The 17,203-nt window shown below is 38.4% G+C and overlaps 1 protein-coding gene across 2 annotated transcripts in view; it reads right to left on the bottom strand.

The window, feature by feature from the left end:
* Window positions 1–16,645, bottom strand: part of REV3L (REV3 like, DNA directed polymerase zeta catalytic subunit) — a 257,192-nt gene extending 240,547 nt beyond the window's left edge. For both annotated transcript variants that reach the window (XM_069077037.1, XM_069077038.1), the window contains exon 1: window positions 16,096–16,645. In XM_069077037.1, the coding sequence (XP_068933138.1) occupies window positions 16,096–16,234 (139 nt within the window). In that variant the 5' untranslated portion in view covers window positions 16,235–16,645. The remainder of the gene's footprint in view (window positions 1–16,095) is intronic.
* Between the last annotated feature and the right edge of the window lie 558 nt (window positions 16,646–17,203).

Raw genomic sequence — 17,203 nt, 5'->3', positions numbered from 1 at the left:
CAAGAATGTATAAGAAAGGATGAGTGATCAGATGGCTGAGAAGACCAACAGAAGTTCCAGGCTGAACTGTGTCGCTTTGGTTCAGTTTTGATGATGTCAATGATGCTTAACGATAAAAGGCCTCATTGAAATTATACGCATAATCCAGGTACACAACATTAAATCTACCCAAAGTCTATAACAAAACAAAAAAAACAGGAAGGGAACATGTAACTTCTATCATGATTTGTAGCAGACTCTTTAATACTGTTTAATACAGACTCATTAATACTGTTTTTAAAGTTTTTTGTTTTTTTTTAATATCAAGGTCCACATTTTTAAATCTAGAAAATAAAATTTTGGCCAAAAGGTAGATACAACAAGAAAGGTTATAAATATTTTCCTAGTAATGAATTTTAACTTTTTATTAAAATCAGTTCAAACTTAGATATGTAATATAGTTCTCAATGATATTTAATCCTTAGTCTAATCCTCAGTCTAAGCACATAACCATAATGACAACTATAACATGATTAACTGATGTGGGCATGTGCTTGGAGGAAAGAGTAATCTTTAAAAATGAAGTTCACATAGCTCAAGTTTTAATGGATAGAACTTACTAAAAGTCATTACTGGAGGGCAGAGCCAAGATGGTTGAGTAAAAACAGGAACTCCGCTGGGCTCCACCTCCAACCACCTCTAAAAATTATTACAAAACCAGGTAGAAATGTAAGTAATGACCTGAAGGTACAAGACCTTACAACTAAAACTGTAATAGATGGTCACTGTACAGGCAGGGGGCATATTTGGAAGTCACAAAGGTTCCATCTACTGTGTGTGGTTTGCTGCAAAAGAATGCATTTAAATTTTATGATGTCAAAAATAATGAACAATTTACAATTTACTTCAAATTTTAAAAAATGAAGTGGTGAAAAAATATTCTCAGATATATTACTTAATAGCTTGAAAACAAATAATTAAACTTTCAAGTTCCTTATGAAAACATCCTGATGTATTTGGCTTACACCTCCTGACAATATTCAAGTTCATCTCTTCAACAAAATATAAATATTTATTTAAAATATTAATGTATGTGAAGTATCTCTATGAGCCAAGCCTTTGTGTTTCTTTTGGTGAATTAGATAAGACAAATGCTACAAAAAAAATAAAATATTTTATAAGGAACTATACATTACAGTGACATTTTTTGCAACAACTGCTTTTAAGATTTAAATCATTTGTATGTCATCCAATAAATGCTAGTTGGGCTCAAACAAAATTGCATAAATACCCTCAAAGAAAACCAACTCTGAATAAATTTAAAATTTTTCCAAAGCAAGCATCATAAAAACAATGTAGAACTAAATGGAGTTGCTATGTCAATGACTGTCCATTTCTGATACATTCTACTTGTATATACATATCCATTGTAATTTGGCTTACTACATTTGGTTCTTTGAGCTGAGGCATAATAACACTAAAATATCACTAAATACATGATAAACTACATCATTTAAAGAAAAACAAGACATTTTCCTTGAACTACCTAAACTACAAGGATAATTAAAAAGAATCAGAGAACATCTGGAAAACTTGGAATGACTGAAAAAGGTCAGTTAAATAGGGTTGATACATATTGGCTAATTGATAAAATGTGGTTCTTATGTAAATTTCAGTTTTGTTTTCAAAAAGATTTCCTTTCAAATATTATATGGTAACATTTTGTTCAAATACATATCCTAACAAAAGATTCATACATTCCTACAATGGATACCTTAATTGCAAATTACCGATTATCTCTAGTAGCAAAGATGACATACAAGTTTAATAGTATTTATCTCCTTTTCAAGATTATCACTCTATTTCTGTATTGCTCTTAACTAAGAAGGGTGTGAAATATTCAAATGATAACCTAGAAAAAGAACCTTACTTGATCACATTTTTAAACCTTTCTTTTTTAACTTTTTTTTTTAATTTTGAGTTCCAAATTCTATCCCTCCCTTCCTGAGATGGTAAGCAATCTGATACAGATTATAATGTGCAATCATGTAAAACATTTTGTTTTTAGTCATTTTGTATAAGAAAACTTGAACAAGGAAGGAAGGAGGGGAAAATAGTATGTTTCAGTTGGTATTCAGACACCATTAGTTGTTTCTCTGAAGGCGCATAGCATTTTTCATGAGTCCTTTGGAATTGTCTTAGATAACTGTATTGCTGAGAACAGCTAAGCTATTCACAATTCATCATATATATTGCTGTTACTATGTACAATGTTCTACTGGTTCTGCTCACTTCACTCTCTATCAGTTCATGCAAGTCTTTCTGAGAGTATCCTGTTTGTCATTTCTTACAGCACAATAATAATCCATTACAATCATATTCTAACGAGTTATTCAGGCATTCCTCAATTGATGGGCATCCCCTCAATTTCCAATTCTTAGCAACTACAAAAAGAGCTACTATAAATATTTTTGTACCAACAGTTTTTTTTAAAAAGGGGGGGAGGGGGAAACTATCTCATTGTGATACAGACCCAGGGTTTAAAAAGTTTTATATTGTCAAAACGCCCTTCTTTAAAAGAACTAAGGATATTAAGAACAGTCTCTAAAACATAAATAAACCTGTATCGCTTTATATTCATAAGTCTTAATTAAGTTAAAATTCTACTGAAAGTAAAATGTAAAGAGAATATTTACCTTAGATTTAGAATGTCTTGAAATGCCATATAATTAATTCTAATGCCTTTTGTCAGGGGTGAAAAGTCAGTTATATGTTAAAAGTACTAAAATTATACAAGCACCAGAAACATTTGTCAGAAAGCTCTTATTTACATGCAATCAAAATCCCTCTTACTGTAGCTTCAGCACATTTTTGCCATTTATATGGTCATTATCCATAATAAAATAATTTTTCCTACAGTCCTCCAAGCTAATCCTTTAATCATTCTTTATGTCCCAGAGTTTTAGTCCCTTAAGAGCTTCACTTCACTCTCAAATTTTTTTCAAGCTGACTTCACGGTTTGTTCACAATTTCTTCTGTCAAGTTTGTATTCAAAGGGCTGCACTTAAGGACCAATAGGGTCACATATGGCCTTAAGGCTGCAGGTTACACTAGAAGCTCAGAGATCCCTTTTAGCTCTAGAATTCTATAATCCAAAATGCAACAGTTAAAATTGAATACAGTACTCAATTTTTTTTAGTTTCTCTTTTTTTAATAGTATTTAATTTTTCCCCAATTACATGTCAAGACAATTTTTAGCATTCATTTTTATAAGACTTTGAGTTCTAAATTTTTCTCCCTTCCTTCCCTGCCCTCCCGTCTTCCAAAAATGATAGGCAGTTTGATATAGGCTATACATTTGCTATCATGTAAAACATATTTGCATATTAGTCACAGTTGGAAAAGAAACAGATCAAAAGAAAAAAAACACACAAAAGACAGTATTCATTTATTAATGGTGGTCTTCAACCTTTTAGGAATAAACATCCAAGGTTTTTAATATACTAATGACTCTACCCTCCACATGAAAAGGTAATTCAACTCATACACCCCATTTAATATGCTTGCAAATGTGCCTGAGTCTCCTCCATCCTTCAAAAACCTTTACCAGATCCCACCTATATATCTTTCCCCCTTTTAATCCAAACTCCTTCAAATTTATACTTGTACTTCTATTTCCTCTTTTCTCAACTCACTCCTCAATCCTCTGCAATCTGGATTTTCACCTAGTCATTCAACTGAAACTGCTGCTACCAATGATCTCTCTATACCAAATCTGAAGGTCTTTATTTAGTTCTCACCCTTCTTGACTTATCTGTTGCATTTTACTGACCACATTATCCTGAATGATTTTTCTTCTCTGGGTTTTCACATTTCACTGTCCTGATTCTTCTTGTATCTGGTCTGCTCCTTCTTACTGTCTTATGCTACTTCATCATCTACCTTACGGCTCATACACCCAACAACTCTGAGTGTTCCCCAAGGTTCTGTCCTATGCCCTCAGTTCTATACTCTCTCAATAACCTCATCAGTTTCCATGGGTTTAACCAGGAGTAGGCAAACTTTTTCTGTGAAGAATTAGATAGTAAATACTTTAGGCTTTGTGAACCAAGAAGGGGGAACCATAAGGACATTATGTATTTAACAAGAGAGAAAATAAACTTCCACAAAATTTTAGTTGATAAAATTGAAAATATTATTACTGTAGTAGTAGTAGTAGCATATAATTTTTTGTAATTCAGATCTACCAATGAGAAGAATGTTATTCTTTTGAAGGGAATAACATCTGCTTAATTAAGATTCAAAGTTAGTGCTATTTAACATCAAAACTGAGCAAAAATATTTATCTGTTAATTTGATTTGCAACTGGATTTTATAAATTTCTTCTCTGAAAATGGTTTTTCAATGAGACAGATACTGCTAAATACTGATAACAATCCAAGGATATATGATTTTAATTGAACATATACATTACTTAAAAGGCATTATAGAAGTCTTTTGAATTCTTCCCTTGATGTTTGTCTCTAAGCATGTCATCATATTGTAGAATAATCATTTCCAGGTGAAAGTTAGGTAGGAGCTCCTCAACTAGTTATTGGATTTGAAAATATGGAAATTTATTTTCCACTTGCAATGAGTTCCCAAAAATGCTGTTGGAACTGTAGTTTAAGCTCAGAAAATATATACACTGCAAAGAGGAATAGAGAATAGTGAACTTGCTTCTTGTTTTGATTTTGACAGCATGAGAAGTGTATAAACAGCTTGACATTACTTACAATTCAAGTAACATTATTAATGATTGAATTTCCTTACCACAGTTTAAGTTTCATGTAAATGTGTTGTTTTGTCTTATAATTTTAGGTTGGATTCATTAAAAAACATGATCAAATCTGCAACAAAAGTTTATTTCCAAAACTATTCAGGTGTTTGTTAATAGTGGTTGAGGGTATTTCTTCTTGTTCAGAAAAATTCCAATCTTGGCCCTGAAGCAAAAATTGTAATAAAATGTTTTCCCTCTTCTTTTCTTGCTTCAACATTGATGGGTACTCACTGGTATTAAAAAATAATGGGGCGGCCAGGTGGCTCAGTGAGTAAGAGCACGGGCTCTAGTGTCGGGATGACCTGGGGATCAAATCCGGGCTCAGATACTTAGCACCACTCCCAGAAATAACTGGCCATGTAACCTTGAGCAAGTTACTTAACCCTGATTGCTCTTAAAAAAAATAATAACATCACAGCATAAAAATAGGTGAGCATTGGAAATGTTGTGCTATATCTACAGCACTATAATTTGTTATGACTGCCACTTCTCTATTTCTGATGAAGATACCACCATCCTTCCAGCATCTCAGGTTCATTAATTTCAACATTAGTCTGTACTCGTTTACTCTCCCTTCACCCCAAGGATACAATTGCAGTTGCCAAATCTTACCGTTTTTACCTTCACAGCATCTTTCACATGCCTCCACTCTTCATCACCTCTCACTCAAACTGTGACAATAATTTTGGAATTGGGTCTCCCTCCTCAAATCTCTTGCCACCCTAGCTTATTCTACACAATGTTGCCAAAATAATTTTCCTTAAGCACAGATCTAACCATATGACTTCCCAATTCAACCAACTCCAGTGCTTCTTATTGCCTCTAGGATATATATGCTTCTGTTTAGTTTTTAAAGTTCTATCTAGTCCCAATCTACCTTCCCAATTTCACTGGATATTACTCTCCTGCATGCTGTGATCCAGCCAAACAGAACACTTTATCTTTCTACTGTGTCTTTGGACTGGTTGTGTCCCATGACTAAACAGCAATTTCTCCCTACCTCTACCTCACAGAGGATTCTTCCTTTAAGATGCAGCCCAGACACTATCCTCTACATGAAGTCTTTCTGCATCTTCCCAACTGCTAGTACCTTCCCTTCCATAGAACTTGTATTTAACTTTTTTTTGTGCACATAAACTTCATGTTTATGCTATATATGTGTGTGTTTATGTGCTTATACACACATATGTATATATAATTTGTACTTGTCTGTCACATTAGAACATAAGCTCACTGCAAGTAGGGATCATTTAATTCTTTAGGCTATGAATAGCCTGAGTACCCAGCACAAGGTCTCACACCAAGCAAGCAATTCATTCTTACTGTGATCAGTACTTATTGATTTTTATTTGAGACATATCAGAATCCTATTTCAACCTTTTGGAAAGATATTCATCTTATGTTACAAGCCCCATACCCTTTTTTGTTGAATCTCTGACCTATGCATACAAAACCTATTCTTCTTCAATTTTGTACTAATTCATATTCAAAAATCACTTACGGTATATCTTGTACTTGCCCCTCAAAGAGAAATTAAGACTGTCTTGATGAATCTAAAACTTAAGTCTCATTATAACTATGAATCCCACAGTACCAATATGTAAGTGAGCCCCACTGATTACAAACTGTGTCATTGTTTGATTGTCTTTTACTGACTGTGGATTTGAATAAACTATTTTATCTGTGTGATAACCACTAAATCTCTCTTTAGTGTTCTTGGAAGTCCTTTTTTTCCAATTACATTAAATGTTCTATATAATCTTTTTTAAAAGTTCTTCAAAATGATTCAACTATAAGAAGGTATCAAACAGTTATTTAATTATAAAGGATTTTTATAGTCATAAATATGATGGCTTCTTACTTTCCCCCAAAAGAAGTATTTCATAAAATTTACTGAGACTATTGACTGAAACATTTCCTGTTCTGGAATTCCCCCCTCCATCTAAGGTAAGTATTCAGCTAGCAACTTTTATGTGAAATGAACTATTCTAGTAGTTTCCCCTATTAAGTGACTTTTTAAAAAAAGAGACATCATATATATGTATATACATACATATATACACACACATACACACATATTTATATATGGTACATTGGAAAGCGTTAAAGGAAAGTCACAGGATCAAAGACTTTCTTCTTTCTCACTCAATTGGTGATTTCATCAGCTCCTATAAGTTTAGTGATCATCTCTATGCAGGTGACTCAGATCTATATCCCATCCCTAGTCCCCTGAGATCCAGTCCTGCATCACCAACTACCTATTAGATATTTCTATATGGTTTAATCAATCAACAAGCACTTATTAAAAACACTTACTATGTGTCAACACTATGCTAAGCTCTGGAAATACAAAGAAAAAACAAAAACAGTCCCCATCCTCAAGGAATTCACATTGCAATGGGGGAAACAACACATACATAAATACACACAAGCTACATAGTGTAAAATGGAAGGTAATGTTAGAGAAGAAAGGACTAGCAATTGGAAGAACCAAGAGAAGTCTCCTTCAAAATGTAGCATTGGAGCTAAGTCTTGTAGGAAGGCAAGATTCTACAACCTAGAGGTGAGGGAGGGGAGCACTCCAGACATAAAGATTGGAAGTGTTCATGCTGTAAATAACTTTAAATGCTAAAAAGAGAAGTTCATATTTAATCCTAATAGGTGACTACTGGAGTTTATTGAGAAAGGGTGTATGGTGTGTTCAGGGAGGATGAGTGCCTCTGGTGTGAGGACTTGCTGAACTCTTTTCAGAGCTGCTTATCCACCTCTGGTGTCCACCTTCACTCAATTCCCACCTGTAGCTCCAAGAACCTGTATCATGCATAGTAGCTACACCCTGGTAAAACCATCTCAGCAGACAGGCTTAAACCAGGTTGAGGGTAACACATGGGCCTCAAACATGAGCTAGTGGGATGTCTACCCTAAGCATGTAAAAATTTCCCCAGTACAACAGGCAGATAAAACAATTTGTTCCAATGGCTATGAAGGCAGCTGAAGCAGGCACTGTGATGCTCTTAAAGCTTGGTCAAACATCCAGGATGCCCAAGTCATCAAGGGCATCACCAGTTATGCCAACTTTTGTCTTGTCACTGGGCTTTGATACTCTAGAAGACAAAGTTAGTCTGACAACTCTGCCTCACTTAAATGAAATTCACCTGCAAATCAAGACATAACCCTATGATGTCATTGTCCCTCTTTGAAAACAAAGGAAGAACAACAACAACAAATGAGTAAGAGGGGAGATGTAGACATCACATCTGTCCTTTAGTAAAATCTTTTTGGTAGTTGTGTGGAGAAAAGATTGGAGTAAGGTGAGGCATGTAGCAGGAATACCAAGTAGAAAGCTACTGCAACAATACAGTTGAAAGGTGATAAAGACTTGAACTTGGGTGGGGGAAAGATGATGTATCATAGACATCATAGAGACAGGAAAGACAAGATTTGGCAATTGATTGCATTTATGATGTAAGCAAGAATGAAAAGTCTTGAGCTGTACTAAGGTTGTGAACCTAGATGACTAGGAGAACAGTGGTACCCCTGACAGTAATAAGGAAGTTCAGAAAAGGTTATGGGTTTAGGGAATTGAATTTAAGTGAGGTAGAGTTGTCAGTCTCACTTTCTCTTCCAGATTTAGGAAAATAAATATGTTTTGAAAATGCTGAGCTTGAGATACCTCTAGGACACCCAGTTTGAAATATTCTAACTCAGTAGCATGGCTATGATCATTGGAACTTATGGAAGCTTATCAACTCACCAAGTGATAGCATAGAGAAAAAAGATAAAGTACCCATGACAGAGAGGGATATCCACAGTAAGTGGTTGACATGGGAGATTCAACAGAGGAAACTGAGAAGGAATTTTCAGACAGATAAGAGAATCCAGAAAGAGTTCAATCACAAAAATTAATGGGATAGTATTCAGGAGAAGATGGTCAGTAGTATAAAATGCTGCAGGAGTTCAAGAAGGATGAGGATCAAGAAAAGGCCATCAGATCTGGCAGTCCAGAGATCACCAACAGCTGTGGACAGAGCAGTTTTAGTTGAATGATGAAGTCAAAAACTAGATTCCAGAACATTTAGGAGAAAGTAGGAGTTGAGGAAGTACAGGCACCCAATACCAACAGCTTTTTCAAAGAGTTTGGCTCATAAGGGGAAGGGAAAGACAGAATGACAGCGAACAGGAATGGCAGAATTTGGTGAGGGGTAAGGATGGAAGTAAAGACAGGAGCATTTGTAAGAATCAGAGAAGGAGCCAATAGTCATTAAGACTGACGATTAGAGAGTAGGGATGATGGTGAAAGCAATCTGCTGGAGCTGAGAAGAGATGGGATCCAGGATTCAGATACAAGGGTTGCTTTGGGTAGGAGAAAGTTCATTATTTCATCAGAGACAGGAATGTGGGAGGAAATAAGTGGATATGATGTTAGAGGTATGTGAGAGGAAAAGGGGAGAAGGGGGAAATTTCAGCAAATGGCCTCAATTTTTTTCAAAGAAGAATGAGGCTAGGTCCTCAGTTAAGAGGACAGGAGAGGTTTGAGAAGAAAGGAGGTATGGAACAATTTTAGGTGATGACAAGTGATCAAAGGTTTAACTATGGTGGTGTGCAGCTGAGGTACAGTGAAGCAGTAGGTTATGGGAGTTAAATAGACTAAAGAATTAGGAAGTACACCAATCTGCATTTGATGATCCCTAGTATGATTATCAGATCATAATAGGGGCAGAGAGACTTCTATCCAAAAATTAAAATAGAAGTTTGCTGAGTGAAGGTGGCAGAGACAGAGTCTGAAGTGGCAATGGAGAGCAAAAATTGATTATTCCTTCTCCTCTAGTTGGACCAATGAGTTGGAAGACTTGAGAGAAGATGTGTAGCCAGTATTAGAAAGGGTGGCCAAAGATGCAGTATTATCTGAAGGAAGACAGGTATCATTAAGTGCTAGAAGATGAAAGATGAAAACAGGAGGTTTAAAATAAAAGGAAGCTTGTTCATTATGGAGCCAATACTGCAGAGGGCATAGTAGAAGGGGCTTGCAGATATAGAGTAGCACACCAATGGGCTAATGATGAAACAGATGGGAATGAACGAGCAGACAACTAGTGTTGGATGTTTCAAACTCACTATGTTCACAACAAAATTCACTATCTTTGTCAATAAAAACACACCCCTCTTCCAAACTTCCCTATTAATATTGAAAGCACCATCATTCTTCCAGAGTGTCAATATTAGCTCCTTACCCTCCCTACACATTCAATCAAATTGCTAAATCTTGTCATTTCTTTTTTTTTTTTCCTTTTGGAGGGTGGGGTTAAGTAACTTGCTGGAGGTTACACAGCTAGTATTTTTGTGTGGATGTTAAGTGTCTGAGGCCAGAATGGAACTCAGGTCCTCCTGACTCTGGGGTGGCGTTTTACTCACTGCATCACCTACCCGCCCCAAATCTTGTCATTTCTACCTTCACAAGACCTTTCAAATCTGACTCCATTCATGTAGCTACCATTTCAGTTTAGACCTTTATCATCTCTTGTTTGAACTATAGCAATAACCTTCCAATTGATCTCCCTGCCTCTCTCCATGTCAATCAACTTTAACTTAACTCCAAAGCAATTCAGCTAAAGCACAAATCTGACTATGCTGATGCCTACTCAATAAACTCTTGTGGCTCCCTATTACCTCTAAGGTCAAATGCAAACTATTAGTCATTCAAAGCCCTTTACAACCTGGCTCCAACTTATATCTGTAACCTTATTACTTATTAATTCCCTTCATAATCCAACTATTCTGTCAATCTGGCCTTCTTACCTCTCTTAATGCAAGGTATTTCTTATCTTTGAGCTCATTGTCCTCCATGTCTGTAATGTACTATCTTTCTTCCTCCTCCTAAACTACTTCTCTTTTAAAACTTAGTTTCTGTCAAGAATTAGCTCAAGTACCACACAAAGCCTTTTCTGCTCACCCCAAATGCATATACCCCCCCCAATCACCTTATATCCATTTTGTATACTCTTATGCATGTATGTGTTGTCTCACTGGATAGAATATAAGCACTTTGAAGGCAGGTATTGTTTCACTTTTGAATTTATATGGATAGTAGGCACTTAATAAATATGTGTTAATTGATTAAATTTAAATCCTGATTCTGATACTAGCTATGTGACCTTGGGCAAATCACTTAACTTCTCTGGGCCTCTTGTTTTGTCATCTGTGAAATCAGTGGGTTGGATTAAAATATCTCTAAATCTATTAGCTTACATGAATAAAAAAGAATGTATCTATGTAGATATATTCTGTCACTTATCAATAATTGGGTGCAACTCTGGGATTATAACCTTGGAGTTTATCCTTTATTCTTCTCCCTCTCAAGGTCCAAATCAAATGTGTTGTCAAGTCTTGTAAATTCTATCTTCACCACATCTCACATTTGTCCCATTCTCTCCAATCACATAAATTAGGAATGAACCCATTCAGCATGATACTATGACTTCTTTCTACTTTAACATAGGCCTTCTTCAGCTCTGGTCTAGATCACTGCAATAGTCCAAAAGGTCTCCCTACTTCCATTCTCTCCCCTTTCCAATTCATATTTCACATTCCTGCCAAATTGCTATTCACAAAAGCTAACTGACCACAATCACACATCCCTTCCTTCAAGATGAAAATCTTCAATAGCTCCCTATTTTTTTCTTAAATAAAATACAAAATTTTCAGCCTGGAATTTAAAGCCCACCACAATTTTGCTCCCATCTACTTTTCAGTTTTTTTTATTTCATATAGTCCCTTTCCTGAACTCTCAAATATAGCCAAACTACTCTTCTAGCTGTTTCCAAACATGATATATCATTTTTTTACCTCCCTGACTTTATATAAGTGGTTTCTCAAGTCTGGAATGCCTTCCTCACCTCCATCATACAGAACTACTAGTTTTCTTCAAAGCATGACTTAAATGTCTGTCACCTAGTAGAGGAGACCTTTATTTGACCCAGTCTCACCTTCTATCCTCCCCCCATGATTTCCCTCTAGAAATTAATTATACAGTCTTGCTTTTATTTAATGGTATGCTCATTGTATCCCCTAGCAGAAAGTAAGAATGGAAATACCCTAAGGGGAAGAAGTGTTTTGTTTTTGTCTTTGTATCCCCAGAACTCAGTCTTAGATAAAATAGGCACTCTGAAAATATTTGCTGAATTGAATGAATCAGCTCTAGCAAATCTGGTTTATGTTGTTCACAGAATCAATAATACTATACTTTATTATATGATAATGATCAAAAACCCTAGTGTTGGAAAGGGACCTATAAAGATCCCTTTTCTAGTCTAACACCTTCAATTTACAGATCAGGAAAGGGAAACTCAGGGAAATGAAGGTCATATGAATTCTAAGTAGCAGCAGAGTTGGAATTGGAACCCAGGTCATTGGACTTCATAAGCAATAAAACTTCCACTTCAACCAACAAACTTTCAGAGAATGAAGACAGATACTTCCCCTAAGAAAAGGCTTCTTCTTCTGTTTACAGTTTGATCTACTGTACTTAAGATCCTTACTTTGTGGACTTCACACCCTCTATTGGTTCTTTGCATCTCAAGTTCAGAGCCCCTTCACAAAGGAGACAGGTCTTTTTAACCTGGTGTTAAGAAGTCAGTTTTCACATAGCCTGAATTAAGCCAAAAGACTGAAAAGGGTCAGGATATGGAAAATGGACAGCTTTCCAAGTCAATGTGGCCTCATAATTTTATATCAAAGAGCTCTGGAGGTAGAAGGGACCTGAGAAATTACCTAGTTCAACTCCCTCATTTTACATGATAAGGAAACAGAAGCTCAAATCAATTTAGCTTGTCAGCTGCTCAGAGCTAGAACCCAAGTCCTCAGACTACACATTTAAGTCTCTTTCCATCATCATGAGTTTTATTACTTAAATTCCCAGAGCAAACATTTCTGTATTTAAAAAAATACAAAAATCCTAGCTCCAACTTGTAAACATTGTCCATAATGACTCTCACTAATGGAGGAAAGGAAGCAGTTGGCAGTACTTTATAAATGTCAAACAAGTGAGATAACAAAATAAAGCTCTTAGGGGAAAAAAATTAATGTAAAGAACACCAAGGCAGAACATTCTTTAAAAATACTTTCACTCAAACCAAGAACATAAAAATTATTTTTTTAGGAGTCAATAGCTTCACTTTAATATACTATCCATATTTTATTCGTTCAGGAAATATAATGGGAAGAGTCTATTTTTTAATCCAGGACACAATTTTTTTTTTGCCTTTTTGGAGGGCAATTGGGGTTAAGTAACTTGCCCAAGGTTACATGGGCTAATTTTTTTGTGTGTGTGGGTGTCAAGTGTCTGAGGCTGGAACCGAGTGTCCTCCTGACTCCAGAATGGTGCCTTACTCACTTCGCCATCTATCCGTCCTTGACACCTAATTTTTTAAAAGTTATCCACATTGAACATTTAAAGAGAGCCAAACAAATTTAAAGTAAACCAAACTAGATTTTTTAGAAAATAATCATTTCTATGTAACAGTACAATCTGGTACAACTAATTTATTCAGAATCTACTCATTCAGAAATAACATTCATTAAGAAAAGACATCAAGACAATTTATTCCTCTGAAAATGTTCAATAACTGATTTGTCTCTGATATTTATTCCCTGTATGAATTTGGGCAAATAAGTCATTTAAACTCCCTGAGTCTCAATTTCCTTATCAGTTGGCCTCTGAAGTCCCTTCCAGCTCTGGAGCTGTGATCCTATGAACTCAGCCTAAAAGTCAATGAGGTCCCATCCACCCAAATCAAGCCTTTAAAAGTTGTACATTAGCATTTAATTCTTAAATGTTATACTTGTTTGTGGCATATTATGTAATATAAGCTAATCTTTAATTATAATTTTAACCATTCACATACTTGGGTCAAAAAACTGTTACCCCAGATTCATTTTTAAAAAGAAATTTTTAAAGATAATTTTGTCATTAGTATGTTCATAGATGTAGAACTGGAAGGGAACTGAGGAGTCATTTTGTTCATACTTCTCATTTTACAGCTAAAGAAACTGAGTCCCAGAGAAGATGTGACTTGCTAAAGGTAATAATACAAGTAGTAGGCAGCAATACTAGCATTGAACCCGGGTCAACTGACTCCAAATCTAATACTCATCCCACTAAAAGGTGCATGTCTACAAACAATGAATAAATTTTATGAATTAATTTCCTGTTTAAAAAAAAGTTGGGTGAGAGGAGAAAACCGAGTTGTGAAAAAGCTACACAACAGAAGATGAAGTTACTTAACTGAAGGAAAAATTTCTCTCATTATGCTTTCAGAGTAGGATTTATATTCTTATAGATAATAGTTTTATTAAAATAAAATAACTTATTCTTTCATCCACTGAAATTTTCCATTAATTCAACTTTTGGATAAACTCAGGACTATACATTTTTGGACAAATACTTACAAAATTATAATTACTTTATGAATCATTCTATCAGAGCATGAAAATTCATTCAAGAATGCTTAATAACACTGGAAGGGAGCAATTAAAATGAGCTGCAGGGAAAGAATGTAACAAAATGTAAAAGTTATAATAAGTAGAAATAACACTGGAGGCCTAGTATCTGTTTTATCATTTGACTTCTGACTGTACAAAGATATGTCAACTTTAGGGTCTCCCCTTTTCATTGCACCTGAAGAGAGAACAAATGAGATAATACAAATGCCAATTATGAACAAAGACAGCATCCCAGAGATTTAAAAAGACAGAAAAACCTATCTTTTCCAGCACTTTATCTGCCCACCCCCCATGTTCAAAGTTTCAAGTAATACTCTTGTAACAAAACCCTACAGTATTGAAATGTTCTATCTCAAAAGGTGTCAACACCCCCTTTATTTCTATTAAAAAAACAACAACTGACTAGGGAAATGCTCTTATGAACATAGATAATTTTAACAAAAGGAATCTGCACTAAAGGATAAATGGCTGGGAAGAAATTTAGTCTTTAGGGAAATGGTATTATCTTGGTAGTCTACAGGAACTGGAATCCAGTAATAAGATGAATGGTGAAAAGGGCAAGGAGCATCAAGTGGGAAATACAATTCAAAATCCCATGAGACAAAATGCATAGAGGAAAGGGCATCCCTTTCTGGGGAGGGAAGGGGGCAGTATTATATTATTTCACGTAGACCACTCCAAAATGTTAGAATAAAAGCAAAGTAATTAAAAAGCACCTTGTAAGTTTGGTCAATGTCCTAATCATATTACTGTGAACCTCAGGCGCTTTTAAAAACATAGCTAAGATCACTCCATTTCCCCCTCCCTCCTCATCTGCTGCAATACAGCCTCAAAGCGGCTCTTTTTCTCTAAAGACGTACAGTCTAAAAGGCAATCCTGCCACCCTGCAAGCACATGGCATTTTCTACGTTTATACATCTGTTTAACTGAGGTTCCTAACAAATTAAACCTATGACATGGTATGTTTTTCCTTCAGAAACAAATGTTTCCTGATTCCAAAGGCAAGCCTCACTCAAAGCACTGCACCTGTGGGGTGCTGTCTTGTCCCTATACTTTCGAGGCGTCAATGCAACAAACCCTTCAGGAATCACATACAGTTCCCACAGGAAAGCCACATGGTCACTTCAATGAGAAAGCTATGTGGCCCCGGGCACCTCCCTCAATGTATTGCATCGCCAGGAGCAAAGGAAGGGGATAAGGAGGCACGACGGCAGTGGAGATGGTGGTAACATTTTGACAACAGAAATGACCGCTTCCTCTTGTAAAGCTATTTCCAGACGGGCAGTAGACGAGAAGAAATGATGGTGCTTCCCACCAGGTGATCAACACTGGAGATGTTGGGGGGGGGGGGGGGGGCGGGGGAGAGGAACGCACGGGACTCCCCTGAACAGGTCCACGAAGGCCCCACAAAGACCATCCTAGCCCGGCAAGGCGGTTCTCTCATTTAAAGGGGGGAGGGGGATGGTGAGAAAGAGGAGAGGTAGGAGTCGGGAAGGAAAAGGAGGAGGAGGGGAAGGCAGGGAGTGCGGCGGCTCTCATCCAGCTCTCGGCAGCCAGGCGCAGTGTAAACACTCTGCTTCTCTTGCCTCCCTCTCCCCGCCAGCTGAGGGGTGGGGGGTGTCCCTCCCCACCTCCCAGCAGCACACGCACAGACAGACTCCACAACTCACCCCCTGTCATGCATGAGAGAGAAGGGAAGGAAGGTACCGGCGGCGGTGGCCACGGCGAGCGTGCATGTGTATCCCTCTGGGTGGGTGCCCCCTCCCCCCAGTCGCCGCTGTCCGCCCCGTCGCGCTTACCTGCGGGGGTCGCTCCGAAGACTCGCACCACCGGCACCTTCTTGACGGGGGCCTGGGTGAAGGGGGATTGGCAGATATCCAGCCCCTGCAGCGGGCTGGCCATGTAGTAATCGGCAGTCACTATCCGCACTGAAAACATGTTCGCCGCTGCCGCCACCACCGCCGCCACCTCTCCCTCTAGTAGCCACACAGAGCAGCAGCAGCAGTTCCCGCAGCAGCAGCAGCGCCCCCTCCCCGCCTGCCTGCCTGCCGGCCCCTATCTCCTCTCTCGTCTCCCCACCCCTCCCAGACACAGTGAGGAGGAGCAGGAGCCAGGAGCGGCGGCGGCAGGGCCCGGGGCTTGGGGTTCGCGATGCTGCTGCCGCCTCCTCAGGAGCGCCGCGCGGGGGGCACGGCCAGAGAAGCCCCTACGCTTTCGTCGCTGCCGCTGCTACTGCTGCTGCCGCCGCCTCCGGGGATCACACAGGCTTCTCCGTCCCAGGCTGCAGCTCTTGTTGCCATGATGATGATGTCACGGACGCAACCACTGGGGGGAGGAGGGGGTGTGTGTAAAAAGAGAGAGGGGGAAGCGGAGGGGGGGTGTGGTTAGGAGAAGAGGAGGAATGGGGGGTCACTGGGAGGGGAAGAAAAGGATAGGGTGGGAGGGAGGGGAAGAGAAAAGAAAGAGAACGACGTGTTTCTCCCCCCGCCCCCGATCGAGCTGCTTTGGAGGGGAGGAAGGGCACGCGCCGGGTCCAGCCCCAGCTGGGGCCCGGGGGAATCGATGACTCGGTCTATGGGTACCGTCACCTGGGTGAGGGGTAGGAGAGAGAGAAGGGGAGGTGGAGCGCCGATGTCATGGATGGCGGAGGAGGGGGTCGCCTTTCAGTCAGTCACGGGGCAGAACTGTTTGGAGTTGGGGGAAGGGCGGCTGCGTTTGGGTCGGTTTTAGCGGTTACGCGGGATTGGCAAAGGCTGCGGCATTTCGCGGTTTTTTTCCTCAGACCGCCATTTCGTATCCTGCAGTGGAGGCGGAGACGGCGCCCGGCGCCTCCGCCCGTTTTCCGAAGGTAAGGGAATCCAGAGAAGGGGAGGAAGCCCAGAGGGGGAGGGGGGGCGGCGCCGAGCC

The sequence above is a fragment of the Petaurus breviceps genome, unplaced genomic scaffold, assembly GCF_028583685.1.
Source record: "Petaurus breviceps papuanus isolate PSGF00001 unplaced genomic scaffold, PetGlider_PUasm1.0 90977, whole genome shotgun sequence".
Taxonomy (NCBI): domain Eukaryota; kingdom Metazoa; phylum Chordata; class Mammalia; order Diprotodontia; family Petauridae; genus Petaurus; species Petaurus breviceps.
This window is presented reverse-complemented; position numbering and strand designations above follow the sequence as displayed.